Below are 16,906 nucleotides of genomic sequence, written 5' to 3'. Positions count from 1 at the left end.
TAATATCATGACAATGATGTAATCTGTGTGTAGCGATTAACAGTTATGATATGAAGGTTTGGCTTGGAAATGTTTTTTTGCCTGGTCACAGATAGCTGTTGTGTTGTGCAGAAGTCCACAAGTGAAGGGAAAAGGTGAGAGGATAGTGAGTAAATGCGAGAAAGAATTATACAACGAGCAAAGTGATGATGCTGTGGCTGCTATGAAAGTGAACTGTGTGTGCGGGTAGTCAGGGGTGTATTCATTCCACCGATTCTGTTGAGAAACCTTTCTTAAACGGAAGCAACGGAATGAAACATAGATAAACTTACCTGAATTTGTCCAATATAAACTTTAGTGTGCAACTGTTTGGACTAATGGTTACACCCTAGATCTGTTAGATGCAAGCAAGAGTGTGCTAGGTGGTATTGAATGTGTCACTGTCTATCACCTTGATTACTCCAATTTGTCTCTCGACCTGTGCACCTGTATTATAAACTTTCATTCGTAGGCTAGGTTGTAGCAACCTCATGATGGCTATAGGAAAAATTGAAGTATCATTTAGTAGCCGAAACCAACCGATGTTATTTTGAGCTGGGTGAATGGAATATGAATGACAGTCATCCAATATGCTGTAATAAAAATAAGGATCATAAAAAATAACAAAATCCTCCCTAATCTTAAACAGCAACGACCGCCACTGCTTTAAATACATAACAGTTACCTCTGCAGTGCGCCTGGCTTCAGCAGCCCGGAGTAGCCTGTCAGCCTTGGACAGGTCCTTGTCAGTCAGGCTGAACCCTGACCCCAGCCCTGCAGAGCCTTTAGTCAGCTGCTCTATGTCCTCTATCAGAACATAGTTCCTGGCGTTGTGGTGGTCGATGTCAGCGTAGAAGGATTCAGTAGATATATTAGACATGGGGCTGGAGGCCATTCTCCTCTCCTCCAGGCCCATCCTCAGTTCCAGGCTGCCGTACTTCCCCACCCCATACCCCGCCTCGCTGGAGGAGGGTACGATGATGATGGGCTGGTTCCGGATCACCTCGTAGTTGGTGGTGTTCTTGGACTGGTAGCCTGAGGACTGGGCCTGCTGGTGGGAGTGGGAGGCCTGGGGGTAGGACAGGCTGGGTACAGAGGAGTAAACTGACTGACTTTGGTAGGGGTGCTGCTGGTAGAGGGCCTGTTGCTGGTACAGGGTCTGCTGGGGGTAGTGGCTGGTGGCATTGGTCTGGGGGACATACTGGGCATAGTGGGAGTAGGGACTGGTTAGAGTGGAGTACTGAGAGTCAGCCTCAGTCTGAGGGGGGATGAACTGGTCAAACTCTGACTGGGGAGCTGTCCTGGGTCTCTCCAGGCCGTGATTGCTACCTCTGGTCTCCCTGATGTTGCTGACCTCACTGTCTGACATGTAGTCTCTCTCCTCAGCCACACCCTGCAGGTAGGCCCTCTCTCTTTTCTCCCTCTCCTGCAGCAGGGCATCCTTACGACGGTTGATTCCCATCTCAAGGTACCTGTAAAAAGGAGAAGATGGGATAGGATTTACAGTGTCTTGCGAAAGTATTCAACCCCCTTCGCATTTTTCCTATTTTGTTGCCTTACAACCTGGAATTAAGATTTATTTTGGGGGGGTTTATATCGTTTGATTTACACAACCAGCCAACTACTATGAAGGTGCAATTTTTTTTATTGTGAACAAACAAGAAATAAGACAAAAAAACTGAACTTGAGCGGCAATACTTTGTAGAGCCACCTGTTGCAGCAATTACAGCTGCAGGTTTCTTGGGGTATGTCTCTATAAGCTTGGCACATCAAGCCACTGGGATTTTTGCCCATTCTTCAAGGTAAAACTGCTCCTGCTCCTTCAAGTTGGATGGGTTCCACTGGTGTACAGCAATCTTTAAGTCATACCACAGATTCTCAATAGGATTGAGGTCTGAGCTTTGACTAGGCCATTCCAAGACATTTAAATGTTTCCCCTTAAACCACTCGAGTGTTGCTTTAGCAGCATACTTAGGGTCATTGTCCTGCTGGAAGGTGAACCTCCGTCCAGTCTCAAATCTCTGGAAGACAAACAGGTTTCCATCAAGAATTTCCCAGTATTTAGCGCCATCCATCATTACTTCAGTTCTAACCAGTTTCCCAGTCCTTGCCGATTAAAAACATCCCCACAGCATGATGCTGTGATTGTGTTCTCGGGGTGATGAAAGGTGTTTGATTTGCGTTTTCCTTGATGGTCAGAAATCTCAATTTTTGTCTCATCTGACCAGAGTACCTTCTTCCATATGTTTGGGGAGTCTCCAACATGCCTTTTGGCAAACACCAAACGTGTATGCTAATTATTTTCTTTAAGCAATGGCTTTTTTTCTGGCCACTCCGTAAAGCCCAGCTCTGTGGAGTGTACGGCTTAAAGTGGTCCTATGGACAGATACTCCAATCTCCGCTGTGGAGCTTAGCAGCTCCTTCAGGGTTATTTTTGGTCTCTTTGCTGCCGCTCTGATTAATGCCCTCCTAGCCTGGTCGGTGAGTTTTGGTGGGCGGCCCTCTCTTGGCAGGTTTGTTGTGTTGCCATATTCTTTCCATTTTTTAATAATGGATTTAATGGTGCTCCGTGGGATGTTAAAAGTTTGTGATATTTTTTTATAACCCAACCCCGATCTCTACTTCTCCACAGCGTCGTCCCTGACCTGTTTGGAGAGCTCCTTGGTCTTCATGGTGCCGCTTGCTTGGTGGTGCCCCTTGCTTAGTGGTGTTGCAGACTCTGGGGCCTTTCAGAAGAGGTGTATATATACTGTGATCATGTGACAGATCATGTGACACTTAAGTCCACCTGTGTGCAATCTATTTAACTAACGATGTGACTTCTGAAGGTAATTGGTTGCACCAGGTCTTATTTAGGGGTTTCATAACAAAGGGGATGAATACAAATGCACCACCTTTCCTTTTTTTTTTTTTTTTACAAATATATTTTTTTCACTTCACCAATTTGGACTATTTTGTGTATGTCCATTACATGAAATCCAAATACAAATAAATTTAAATTACAGGTTGTAGTGCAACAAAATAGGAAAAATACCAAGGGGGGATGAATTATTTTGCAAGGCACTGTACATGGCTGTGAAAAGATATTTGCCCCCTTTCAGATTCTCAATTTTTTCTATTTTCAACCAAAAGCTGATATTAGATAAAGAGAACCTAAATTTACAAATAACAAAAAAAGTATACTTGTTTTATTTATTTAATTAACAAAGTTATGCGACACCCAATTCCCCTGTGTGAAAAAGTAATTGTACCCTTTCACTCAATTTGTATTTGTATTTATTATGGATCCCCATTAGCTGCTACTCTTCCTGGGTTAAGGCAGAATTAAGGCAGTTACACAATTTAAAAAACATTACAATACATTAATTACAGAATTCACAACACACTAAGTGTGTGCCCTCAGGCCCATACTCCACTACCACATATCCACTACCATATATCAAAAAAATCCAGGTGTACGTGTGTTCATAGTGCGTATGCATGTGTCTGTGTCTATGTTTGTGTTACTTCACAGTACCAGCGGTTCCATAAGATGTATTTTTACATGCTTTTAAATCTGATTCTACTGCTTGCATCAGTTACCTGATGTGGAATAGAGCTCCATGTTGTCATGGCTCTATGTAGTACTGTGTGCTTCCCATAGTCTGTTCTGGACTTAGGGATTGTGAAGAGACCTCTGGTGGCATGTCTTGTGGGGTATGCATGGGTGTCCGCGCTGTGTGCTAGTATTTAAAACAGCTCGGTACCTTAAACTTGTCAACACCTCTTACGAAAACAATTAATGATGATGTCAATCTCTCTTCCATTTTGAGCCATGAGATTGACATACATGTCATTAATGTTAGCTCTCCGTGCTGCCTTGTTCTGAACCAACTGCAATTTTCCCAAGTTCCTCTTTGTGGCACCTGACCACACTACTGAACAATAGTCCAGGTGTGATGAAACCAGGGCCTGTAGGACCTGCCTTGTTGATAGTGTTGTTAAGAAGGCAGAGCAGCACTTTATTGGGGACAGACTTCTCCCCATGTTAGCTACTGTTCTATCAATATGTTTTGACCATGACAGTTTACAATCCAGGGTTACTCCAAGCAGTTTAGTCACCTCAACTTGCTAAATTTCCCATTATTCATTATGAGATGTAGTTGAGGTTTAGGGTTTAGTGAATGATTTGTCCCAAATTCAATGCTTTTAGTTTTGGAAATATTTAGGACTAACTTATTCCTTGCTACCCATTCCGAAACGAACTGCAGCTCTTTGTTAAATGTTGCAGTCATTGCAGTCGCAGAAGTATTTGACGTGAATAGTATTGAGTCATCCGCATACATAGACACACTGCCCTTACTCAAGCCAGTGAGTGGCATGTCATTAGTAAAGATTGAAAAAAGCAAGGGGCCTAAACAGCTATTCTGGGGAATTCCTGATTCTATCTGGATTATAATTGATAGGCTCCCATTAAAGAATACCCTCTGTGGTATGTTAGACAAGTAACTCTTTTTCCACATTATAGCAGGGGGTGTAAAGCCATAACACATCAGTTTTTCCAGCAGCAGACTATGATCAATAATGTCAAAATCTGCACTGAAGTCTAACAAGACAGCCCCCACTATCATTATTTAATCAATTTATCTCAGCCAATTATCAGTAATTTGTGCTGTGCTTGTTGAGTGTCCTTCTCTATACGTGCTGAAAGTCTGTTGTCAATTTGTTTACTGTAAAATAGCATTGTATCTGGTCAAACACTATTTTTCCAGAAGTTTACTAAGGGTTGGTAACAGGCTGATTGGTCGGCTATTTGAGCCAGTAAAGGGGGCTTCACTATTATTGGGTCGCGGAATAACTTTAGCTTCCCTCCTGACCAGAGGGCACACACTTTCTTGTAGGCTTAAATTGAAGATGTGGCACATAGGAGTGGCAATATTGTCCAGTATTATCCTCAGTAATTTTCCATCCAGATTGTCAGACCCCGGTGGCTTGTCATTGTTGATAGACAACAATCATTTTTTCACCTCTTCCACACTGACTTTACGGAATTCAAAAGTACAATTCTTGTCTTTCATAATTTGGTCAGATATACTTGGATGTGTAGTGTCAGCGTTTGTTGCTCACATGTCATCCCTAAGTTTGTTTATCTTGCCAATGAAAAAGTAATTAAAGTAGTTAGCAATATTAGTGGGTTTTGTGATAAATGTAATTTAAGGTGCTCCAAAGCTTTTTACTATCATTCTTTAAATACTTTATCTTTGTTTCATAGTATTGTTTCTTTTTTTCTTTTTTTAGCTTAGTCATATGATTTCTTAATGTCCAGTATGCCAGTCAGTTGGGCTGTCAGACTTATTTGCCATACCTTTTGCCTCATCCCTCTCAACCATACCAGTTTTCAATCCACGGGGATTTAACAGTTTTTACAGTCATTTTCTTCATGGGTGTGAGCTTATTAATAACTGGAATCAGCAATTTTATAAATGTGTCAAGTGCAGCGTCTGGTTGGTCCTCATTACACACCACAGAGCAGCAAATATTCTTTAAAGCATCAACATATAAATCACTACAAAACTTCTTGTATGACCTCTTATACACTATATTAGGCCCAGCCTTTGGAAGTTTGGTTTTCCTAGATAGGGCTATTATATTGTGATCACTACATCCTATGGATTTGGATACTGCTTTAAAGCAAATGTCTGCAGCGTTAGTAAAAATGTGATCAATACATGTTGATGATTTAATTCCTGTGCTATTTGTAACTACCCTGGTAGGTTGACTGACAACCTGATCCAGGTTGCAGGCACTGGTTACAGTTAGTGCCACCTTCAGCTGCAATGACTCCAACCAAATTCTTCCTGTAGTTGTTGATCAGTCTCTCATATCGCTGTGGATAAATTTTGTCCCACTCTTCCATGCAGTACTGTCTTAACTCAGCGACACTTGTGGGTTTTCAAGCATGAAGTGCTCGTTTCAAGTACTGCCATCACAACTGCTCAATTGGGACTTTGACTTCAAATGAGTTGCTTTTTAACCATTTTCATGTAGACTTGAATGTATGTTTTGGATCATTGTCTTGCTGCATGACCCAGCTGTGCTTCAGCTTCAGCTTACAGACAGATGGCCTGACATTCTCAGGTAGAATTCTCTGATACAAAGCAGAATTCATGGTTCCTTCTATTAAGGCAAGTCGTCCAGGTCCTGATGCAGCAAAGCATCTCCAAACCATCACACTACCACCACCTTGCTTGACCGTTGGTATGAATTGGTATGAGGTTCTTATAGTGGAATGCAGTGTGTGGTTTTCGCCAGACATAAGGGGATCCATCTAGTCCAAAAAGCACCTTGAAGCACCTTCAGTCATCAAGACTCTTGAAAGAATGTTCAGATCAGTCAAAAGTATACATTTTTGGATGACAAGGGTCCCATTATGCCTGGGGGGATTGATCACTTCATACGCACCAATATGTTCTACTCATCTAAAGTATGCTATTGTATTGTATATCAAAACTGGTTCATACATGACTTGCCTCTTTCCCAAATGGTAAAATAAATAAATAACCTCAGCTTGGCATCAATCTCTTTCTCCTCCTCATCTAGCTCGGCCTGTTTCCTGCGGAGCTTGGATGACTCTCTCTCCACTAGATCCAGCTCCTTGTCAATGTCCTGCAGAATCTTGGCCCGGGCCATGGTGGTGTGACGGCCAAGCCGGCGGCGGGCTGAGCTGGTGCTGTAACCTGACGGGCCGGTCAGAGGGTCATCTTCAGGGGGTGGGTTGGGAAGGGTTCTCTTCACCTTCTTTCCAGTGCCTGACGAAGAGCCATGGCCCTAGGACAGACAGAGGAAACGTCAATAACACAATAGATAAGATAAGAGTACTTTAAGATGCAGTTCGAAATCTTAAGCAAAAAAATTTGTAACATATTAAAAAAAAAAAGTTTTTATATAATAATCATGTTAATTGCAGGACGTACTAAATCATACGAAATGGATGACATAGAACACATTTGTATGACGTAGTACAGAAAAATCGAGGACCCGTTTTGGCTTGTGAGCAAAACTACTGGTTGAAATTATACAAAAGTTCTGGAGCAACACTTTAACACTATTGCAAGGTTTTTACTTTCAACAAACATTTCAACAGCATGCAATCAATGTGTTTTACTATGCCTTTAGCATGGTCATATTTAACACTATTTTATATTCCCAGTATTCTTACTGCAATGACTTACAGAGCAGCTGTCTGAGTAGTGGTAGCCTATCCTGTCCTCGGTGGTATGGCTGAGAGATTTTGGGTCAGACATAGACTTCTGCCCAGGCTTCAGTATCATAGGGCTGGAGGAAAACCTGGTCGGGTCAGTGGTCAGCATCTTTTGCCCTCCCTCCATGGCCTTACTGGAGGAGAGGGTGGACACAGTGGAGTAGAGCACCTTGGGGGTGATGTCTGCCGGTGAGTGGTGCCTCCGGTCTGCGTCTGTCTGGCAGCTGAGACTGCCACCTCTCTGAGAGTTCTCTGGGGCTGAGATGTGTTTGATGATCTCCACCTTAGTGTCCATCTGGATGCTGGGGCGTTTGATGCTCCCGGAGTGGTCGGTCTGGACAGAGATCTCTGCAATAGTCTGAATGGCAATGCTGGAGACCTTAGAGCCACCGTGTTTCCCCTCACCACTGTGCTTACTGGAGCGGGAGCGCCGCCGCGACCTGGCTGGCATGTCCCACTCAACCTCCTGGTCCTCCTCATCATCAGTCTGAACACTGCTGTCTACACCCTTCCTGTAGTTCCTCTTCCTCCTCCCTACATACATCCTGTCTACTGAGTCCTCATCGTCTGTCTGGACCCCACTGTCCACTATCCTCTTCCCTACCACTCCTGTACCATACCCCTGGTCACCAGGCTGGTTAGACCCTGCCGGTTGTTTCCTACTGAGCTGCAGCTGGTCCTGACCTCCACCCTCTCTCTGACCCTCACTGGTTACATACTGCCCACCCTCTAGCTGGGTGACAGTGGATGAGGTGTTGGAGTCATCCCTAACAGGCCAGTATTGGCCGTTATCCCCAACCCCTGTATACTGCTTCTCTAGCAGGTTGTCTGACCCTGTAGTACTGTACTGCTCATCTAGCTGGTGCTGTAGCTGCACCTGGAGTTGTTGGATCTGCTCTAACTGTTGCCTCTGCTGGTTGTAGGTTTCTTGTTGGGCTACAAGTTGCGCCTGGTGCTCCTCTTCCTGTTGCATTAACAGCTGCTGTTTCAGAGCCTGTAGAATATAATAGATTAGATTAACATTATTGTCGATCACCTAACAGTAACTGATTACAAACATATTAAAAACAGTGAGCATGAACAGTGACCATGACACCCCGCACCATACATTAACACAGGAGACATATACCGTACACACACATTCATACCTGCAGCTCCTCCAGCTCCCTCTGCACCATGATCTGCTCCTGTTCACGGTAGCGCTGGATCTCCTGCCTCTCCCACTCCAGCTCCTCAGCCAGACACAGCTGCTTCAGCTTCTCCAGCTGCAGGAACTCCCTCTCCATCTGGTACTGGGTGATCTTGCTGTCATCCAGACCGGGGAACATGGGCGATGAAGCCAGGGCGTCCAGAGAGGCTGCGATGGCTTCCAGTGTCTGGTCAGAGTACAGGTCAGGGAAGCCAGTCATGATGTCAGCCAGAGCACTGGGCAGCAGGTCCTTGGGCAGGCTAGTGTCCAGGCTGATGATCTGTTGGCCAGGGTCGCTGGTGGGAATAAAGCCATAGGGGTGTGGAGCTGGTGCTGGCTGCTCCTGGAGGGTTGTGGTAGGAGGTAGGGTGGTGCTGAAGATGGAACCTGGCTGAGTGGTGATGGGGTATGTAGAAGGAACAGGGGCTGCTATGGAGGAGTATACCATTCCGTCTGAGGATCTAAAGACACTATAAGCAGGGACCTGGGAATATGGAGCAGTGGATATCCCCGTATACGCCCCAGCAGCTTTACTGGTGTAGTCTAGAGCTTCACCTGATGATGGGTCCAGAAATGTAGGTTTAAGTCAATGATTATAGCATCATAACTTTCTGTACAAAAAGAGGCCATGCAGATTCGATTTGGGGAGATCATAACACTAAGCATGCAAGTATATTCAGTCTGTCCAGCTAGCATGATGCAAAGCCAAAATATTGTGGGAGAACACGCAGGCATACGCATGCACCTGTGTAAAAGAAAGAAAAGACAAAAGAAACAGGACATTTATTAAAATCAAGATCGTTTCACAAATCATGCAAAAAAAATGCACATTTTTAATCACACTAGAAATGAACATAATGATAATTGATGTAAAACAATGCCCAGAGAAATAGGTTACCATTCAGAAATTAAATTCAAGCAGGTAAAAAGTTGAAAAGAACCCAAAACCTAGCAAACATGCTATATTTCTACCATACCAACCTGCGGACATATTAGCAGCAGTCAGGTCTATTGCACTGTCCGAGGCTCCGTTATAGTTATATCTGGTCTTTCCATCATAGAGGAACAGTCCTGCATCAGCCAGGTTGGTCTCAGACATGGCCTTGCCGCTCAGGCCCTTGATGCCATAAACCCCAGCATGATCATACTGGTAGTGGTCATCTCTGTAGCCGAAGCGGTTGTCAGGTTGGGTAATAACCGGCGGCTGGGTCCTACAGCTCCCTGTGAAGGGTAGCTTGTAGATGACATCACAGCACACATTCCTCCCAGCTGTCAGATCTATGGGTGTCCCATCATCCTCTATGACTGTGGTCACCACACCAGGGCTCTTGTCAGACAGAGCCGCCATGGCCCTGAGGGGTCTAGAGGTGGACAGATCCACAGCCCCTGCTGGCTCTGAGAGCATGTCCCCCACGTTGGTGATAGCGGGGGCCATGGTCACTGGAAGTCTGCTATTTACCATGGAGGCTCCATAAGACAGGTTGATTGGTGTCTCTGTGTCTGTGGCTAACACTGTGTTGATGATAGGCGGAGAGTCCACCCGCCTGAACACTATCTGTGCCAGAGGCTGGAATGGTTTGTATGTGGTGAGAGGGAGAGGCATGGAGGCAACATAACCCTGCAGATCTAAAGGTATTTCTGCTGGCTCGCTGGTGTAGGACTCAATGGTGTCTGAACAGGTGACGATAGTGATGCTATCAGTGACAACCGACAGTGTGGTGGAAGGGGTGATCTCAGCACTCAAGTTCACTATCTCTGGCTGCACTGCTGTATGTCGGCCACTAGAGTCGCTACAGGTGGACTGGCGACTTGATTCCTGTGGGGTCAAGTCCATCCCTGAATCGGTCATCTTCACGCCAACCTTAATGGTGCGGAGGTCAATGGCATCACCGGAGTAGATCTTCCCGTTCTGTTTGGGAGACGGCTGGACTTTAACCAAGTCTGGCTGGATGGTGATGGCCACTCCATTGGATGCAGGAACCTGGGGCAGCCTCTCATGGACCAAAGACACCGTGGTTCTCTGAACCTCGGTGGTGACCACCTGAGTGACCAGGCTGGGCAGGCTCTCCGGGTGCTGGGCTGAGGTGGAGATAGATGAGGAGTACATGTGGCTCAGGCTGTTCACCACCTTCTCAGGCCCATGGATCTCCTGGCTCTCGATTGACTCATGGTGGAATTTCCTGGTGATGGTGACTGGAGCCACGGGGACGGTCTCGGGAATCTCCTGGATAGATGGAACTGACATTCTCCTGGTGTAGGCTTCAGTTGTAATGAATTCCAGGGGGGTCTCATGGGCTGATGAATAAATCAGCACTTCTGGTACTGCCTGTGGTGGTTGCACTGCTGAGGGGATGGATCCGCTCCTGTATGGGACTTGGGCAGCATATGCCTCTATGTCTGGCTCTGCAGGCATCGTGATAACCTGGGCCATACTAAGGGGTTTCTGCATGGTTATAGACGCTCTTCTTGTAGTGGAAATAGCCTCAGTTGTAACCACCTGGATGGGTGTTTCATATTCTGATGGGAAAGCCGTTACTTCAGCAACTGTGTATGGTTGTTGTGCTACAGAGTATATGGATGTCCTTCTAGTGGTAGTGTCCTCAGTTGTTCTAACTTCCGTAGGCATTTCATACTCTGAAGGCAACGTCATCACTTCGGCCACTGCTTGTGGTTGCGGTGCAGCTGATGGTATCTCCTGCTGTAAGGGCATTGCTACCTCTGCCATGGTTTGTGGCTGCTGCATTGGTGATGGTATTGATGCGAGGTTATAGATGGCTTTAGTTGAAACCACTTCTATCAGTGATGGTGACTGATGCATAGTTGAGGGTGTAGCTTCTACATGGACTTGGCTGGCAATAGCTTCAGTAGGTATCTCCTGCTGTAAGGGCATTGCTGCTACCTCTGCCATGGTTTGTGGTTGCTCCATTGTTGATGGTATTGTCACTCTTCTAGAGATGGCCTCAGTTGAAACCACTTTTATCAGTGATGGGGACTGATGCATGGTTGAGGGTGAAGCTTCTATATGGACTTGGCTGGTGATAGCTTCGATATGTATCTCCTGCTGTAAGGGCATTGTTGCTACCTCTGCCATGGATTTTGGCTGCTGCATTGGTGATGGTGTTGATGCGAGGCTATAGATGGCCTCAGTTGAAACCACTTCTATCAGTGATGATGACTGATGCATGGTTGAGGGTGTAGCTTCTACATGGACTTGGCTGGCAATAGCTTCAGTAGGTATCTCCTGCTGTAAGGGCATTGCTGCCACCTCTGCCATGGTTTGTGGTTGCTCCATTGTTGATGGTATTGTCACTCTTCTAGAGATGGCCTCAGTTGAAACCACTTCAATCAGTGATGGTGATTGATGCATGGTTGAGGGTGTAGCTTCTACATGGACTTGGCTGGCAATTGCTTCGGTAGGTATCTCCTGCTGTAAGGGCATTACCTCAGCCATGGTTTGTGGTTGCCACATTTCTGATGGTATTGATGCTCTTCTAGAGATAGCCTCAGTTGAAACCACCTCTGTCAGTGATGCTGACTGATGGATGGTTGGGGGCATAGCTTCTAAGGGCATTGCTAATAACTCTCCCATGGTTTGTGGTTGTTGCGTTTCTGATGGTATTGATGCACTTCCAGGCATGGCCTCAGTTGAAACTACATCTGCAGGTATGACCTGCTCTGCTGGTAAAGCCATTACTTCAGCCACATATTGCGGCTGCTGAGGTACATCAGGTATTGATGCCCTTCTACCAGAAGCTTGAGCTGCAGACACTTCTACAGGAACCTGTGGCTCTGATGGCATTGTCCTAACTTCAGACACTTTCTGTTGTGGCTGGGCTGTTGGAGGTATATACGGTTTCTTTATTGGAGCTCTGACACTGTATACCTGAATAGGCATCTCCGACCCTGCTGAAATGGTCACCACCTCAGCCACACCGTGTGCAGGCTGCATAGCTGATGGCATGGAAGGCTGCCTTGCTGTTGCAGTGACTCCCTCTAGGGGTGCTGCTACTTCGACTGGTACTATTGCTGCTGTTGGTGGTGGCAGCTGCCTCAATGAGGGAACTGACGCTCTCCTGACAGTGGCCTGGGCTGAGAAGGCCGTAATGGGTGACTGTTGTTCTGAAGGTGTAGTCCTATCCCTTGGGCATGTCTGCATAGTGAAGGGGATGGATCCTCTCCTGATGGGGGCTTGGACAGTGATGCCCTCTGTGGGTGTGCCAGGCTCTGAGGGAAGCGTTATCACCACATACGTTTCCAGACAATTGGCATACCTCGGAGACAGAGGGGACCTGGGCGAGGCAGCACTCATCTTGGGCTCCACTGGGGTGGTTAGACTCAGATACAGGGCATTGGGAGGTTCCCTGGTCCTGGGCAGTGTTGTGGCTGTGAATGGCTGTGCTATGCTGGCATTTGGTACCACTTCTCTGGTCCTGGGAAGAGTGTGGCTAGCAGTGGGAACCACTGGTGGTTTGATGCTTTCCCCTGGACGGTGGCTGAACACCAGCCCTGCAGGGATGGACACAGGCTTGGGAGGGACTGGAGGGGGTGCAGATGCCTTGTGTACTGTACTGGGGCCTGTGGTTGTTACAGTTCCCTGTGCCATTGTCACAGCAGTTGAGACTGGTACTGTGGTTGGGATTGAAGGTGGGGTGGAAACAGAAGGCTTTTTGGGATAAACCGCTGGCTTGGGTAAGGTGGCAGGAGGTGGTGGAGGAGTGGGAGGTGGTGGTGTATCTGCCACAGGTATACATGTGTCTGAGCTGGGTACAGCAGGAACAGAGGGAGCAGTAGGGAAAGGAGCAACACTCACAACCACAGGCCCTGCTGCCATCAGACTACTGCCTTTATCAACAGTAGAAGTGGTAGTTATTGCCACTGAGTATGCCACAAGGTCTTGGGTCGACTGGCTGAGCACCGACATGTTCTCCACATTAGGAACTATGATGACCACATGCCCCTGTCTGGTTGGGGTCATCATGACCTGAGGGCCAGCATCACCATTTGGCCAGACCTGCTCCACCTGCGGCTGTATATCCACCACCACAGACTGTATGGGCTGGCTAGGCAGACCTGCTCCAATGGCTATAGTGGTGGTCATGGTCGGGGAGACATGTTGGACAGCCCTGATTGAGGTAGGCTCTGCTGAGGTCTGGGGCAGGGAGACTGACATAGAGCGAGGTGGAGGAGGAGGTGGGGCTTTTTTGGTGGAGGCTTGTCTCTGGATTCGGGGTGTCCCTGCAGCTGGGACTACTACTGGGGCTGGAGCAGCAGCCTGGACAGGGACTGACTGCACCACTGTAGCCTGGGCAGGAGCTGGGGCTGAAGCAGGTAGTGGGGCTTGGGGTGAAACTGGAGAGGTGATGGTAACCATGTCTGGCATTTGGACTACAACTGGAGCTGGGGCAGGAGTTGGAGCAGAGACTGGAGTTGGCACAGCACTGGGAGCAGCTGGGACTGGAGATTGTGATTGAGAATGTACTGGGCTTGGTATTGGAGTTTGTGCTCTGACCTGCACAGAAGGTAGAACCTGAGCAGCCATCTGGGATGGAGATCTAACCAGGTCTGGCATTTGGACTGCATATGGATCAGGTATCTGTACCACCACTGAAGCAGGTGCTGAGACAGGGGTTGAGGCAGGGGCTGGGGCTGGGGCTTGGGCTGGAGAAGCTGCAGCATTGGCTGTAGTTGTAGCTGGTGCTGGTGCTTGGGTTAGATCTGTAACCAGATCTTGTATTGTGACCAAAACTGTGGTTGGAGAAACAGCCATAATGGGAGCGATAGAAGGAGGGGAGATATCAATAGGCGGCTGAGCAGCAAAGGGACCTGCTGCTTTGGCCAAGTCTGGTGTCGGAGTAGACACTGCAGTAGAGTCGGAAGAGAGAGGACTTCGAGCTTGGAAAGAGGAGGAGGACGTAGCATTGGAGGCTAGACTTGAGTCTGGAGTCGATGGTGAGGTGGGAGGTGATACTGGAGAGACCTGTGAAGGTGTGGTGGTCGTACTGGGGGCTAGAACTGTCTCAGGGGCAAAGACAGGAGCGGGAGTAGCTTTAGCTGGGGAAACCTCACACACCACAGTGATGGGTTCAATGTCAGCTACCTCTGTTGTTGGTGCATGCTCTGAAGCTGAAGTGGACTCTAGCTCTTTTTTAGTCTCAGACTCATAACTAGGGGTAATATCATAGGACACTCCCACTCCATACTCCTCTATTATACTATCATCCGTCTCATCCTCTCCAGAGGAACACTGGGTGATCTTCAAGTCCGGTATGGGGAAAAGAGCCCTCCTCATAGTCATATCCTGAGGAACTGTTGGCTTGGCAACGTAGACCTCAGGCCGTTTAGGAGGTTCAGAGGGTCGTGGTGGAGCAGGACGTTTCTTCCTCTTAACGTAGGTAGAACCAGCATCTAACATAGGCTTCTCTCCCTCGGCCTCACCAACTCTGCAGCTCTCAGCTGCAGCAGAGGATGGTGCAGTAACATGTATCTCAGGATTAGGAGTGTTGATAGCTGACTGAACCTTCTGAAACTCCTGCTCTATCAACATCAGTTCCTTCTTCTTCAGCATCATCTCCTCATACACCTCTTCAGGAGACCTCAAACCTTTCTTCCCTGGCTCTTTAGCGGGGTCTTTACTGGGCTGCTCCGGTGGGGCTGAAGTACGTTTAGCTTCAGGCTCCTCCACTAGGGATTCGTAGAGGTAGTCCTCTATGGCCATGCCTTCGTAAAGTAGCTCTATCTCAGGGAATGGCTCTGTCTCTCCTTTAAGAGATCTAGCTATCTGAAGCATCTCCTCATATTCATCCTCTGCACTCTTTAGTGGCTTTGCAGTACTGAACTTCTGTCCTTCAGAGACAACTATCCTGGTCTCTGTGTGAAAGGCATCTGAATCAGACTCCATGCTAGGAAAATAGTCAGAGACTGATGTCCTGTGAAGCGCTTCCATCTCCCTAGCCTGCCTTGCCTCCTCAGTGGGAGAGGCGTCTTCAATGGAAGACAGGTTACAGGGTGAGGTTAGAGGGAGATTCCTTCTCCTCTGAGCTCGAAGATCATCTTTATCCCTTTTGGACTTCTTGGAGATCCTCTTCCCCTGCTGCTGGTCAGAATCCTTCGGTTTCTCCTGCTCCCTGAGGTGATCCTCCTCCTCCCTGAGCTCCTCCTCCTCTGACGAGTCCTCGGTGGTGGGGAATGGCTGGCCGGTATGCCTGTGCTTGGCCTTGCGGGGCTGTTTCCCCTCCCCACTCCTCTTGTGGCTGGGGCTGCTGTCGCTGTCCTCCTCCAGAGAAGAGGCTGAGGTGGGGGAGGTTCCAGGGGTGAAGCTGGACACTTGGACACTGGATGACCCCTCACCTTTGGACCTGTCCTCTAGAGAATCTGTGATGTTCTCCACCTCTGAATCCCCATCGTCCATGCTCTTTGTTCTCTGCGGCGTCATGGGCATGGCTTTCTTATACACGGTGATTTTCTCATGGAGTTCAGCACTCTCTACAATAGATTTAGGCTCAGACCCTGGGAGAGAAGGTATCCTGGCTGGGCTGTCTTCATCATCTATACTGCCTTTTTTTAACAGAGGCTTTGATTTACATGATGTGTTATCCCCCACAGCATCCATGGTCTCCTCCACTCTGCCCTCTTTCTCTTCATTTTCCTCCTCCTCTGAGAGAGACATCTCCTCTCTCATCATCCCCATGATCTGCCTGCGTATTAACTCCTCCTCATTCACAAATGAGTCTGGGCTGTCTGGAGGGCTGTCTGTAGGGCTGTCATCTTTGTAGTCCTCGCTGCTGGATGAGGCTGCCGTGCTGACTGCTATCGCACTTAACCTCCGTCTCTGGAGCTTGGGCGAGGGAGAGGGTTCGCTCCCGCTGCTCTCCTCCATCGGCACATAACTCAGAAGCCTCTTTGCCCCGTTCCCCTCCTCCTTGGCAGGCATGGCTGTGTCAGGGGTTGTGTCCATGATAGGGACATCGCTGACTGTCTGCAACTCACTCAGCTCCCCCTCGGAGGTGTAGGAGCCCTGTGAGATGGGAAATATGTCTGGTCCATCCTGGGACTTGTCACTATAGTCCTCAGGCTTGATGTCAGCCTCAAATGAACTAGCTTGGCTGGATGGTACCTCAGCTACTACCTGGTCTGCTAGGAGGGAGGCTGCAGTTGGCTCTTTCTCCTTCTCCTGCAAATAAAAAAGCATCAGATGAAAATGTTCTTGTCCTATGCATTGATAAATCAAAACATACACTACCGGTCAAAAGCTTTAGAACACCTACTAATTCAAGGGTTTTTCTTGATTTTGACTATTTTTTACATTGTAGAATAATAGTGAAGATATAAAAACTATGAAATAACACATATGGAATCATGTAGTAACCAAATAAGTGTTAAACCAATCTAAATATATTTTACATTTGAGATTCTTCAAATAGCCACTCTTTGCCTTGATGACAGCTTGCAGTCTTGAAGGA

The 16,906-nt window shown here is 47.4% G+C and overlaps 1 protein-coding gene across 4 annotated transcripts in view; it reads right to left on the bottom strand.

The window, feature by feature from the left end:
- LOC110496136 overlaps positions 1-16,906 on the bottom strand; it is a 153,947-nt gene that overhangs the window by 38,394 nt on the left and 98,647 nt on the right. For all 4 annotated transcript variants that reach the window (XM_036955517.1, XM_036955518.1, XM_036955519.1 and 1 more), the window contains exons 15-19: positions 9,429-16,617; positions 8,407-9,002; positions 7,230-8,252; positions 6,560-6,825; positions 704-1,490 (exon numbers count right to left, since the gene is read on the bottom strand). In XM_036955517.1, coding sequence (XP_036811412.1) covers positions 704-1,490; positions 6,560-6,825; positions 7,230-8,252; positions 8,407-9,002; positions 9,429-16,617 — 9,861 coding nt within the window. The remainder of the gene's footprint in view (positions 1-703; positions 1,491-6,559; positions 6,826-7,229; positions 8,253-8,406; positions 9,003-9,428; positions 16,618-16,906) is intronic.

Source organism: Oncorhynchus mykiss, chromosome 2, assembly GCF_013265735.2.
Source record: "Oncorhynchus mykiss isolate Arlee chromosome 2, USDA_OmykA_1.1, whole genome shotgun sequence".
In the NCBI taxonomy this organism is placed as follows: Eukaryota; Metazoa; Chordata; class Actinopteri; order Salmoniformes; family Salmonidae; genus Oncorhynchus; species Oncorhynchus mykiss.
This window is presented reverse-complemented; position numbering and strand designations above follow the sequence as displayed.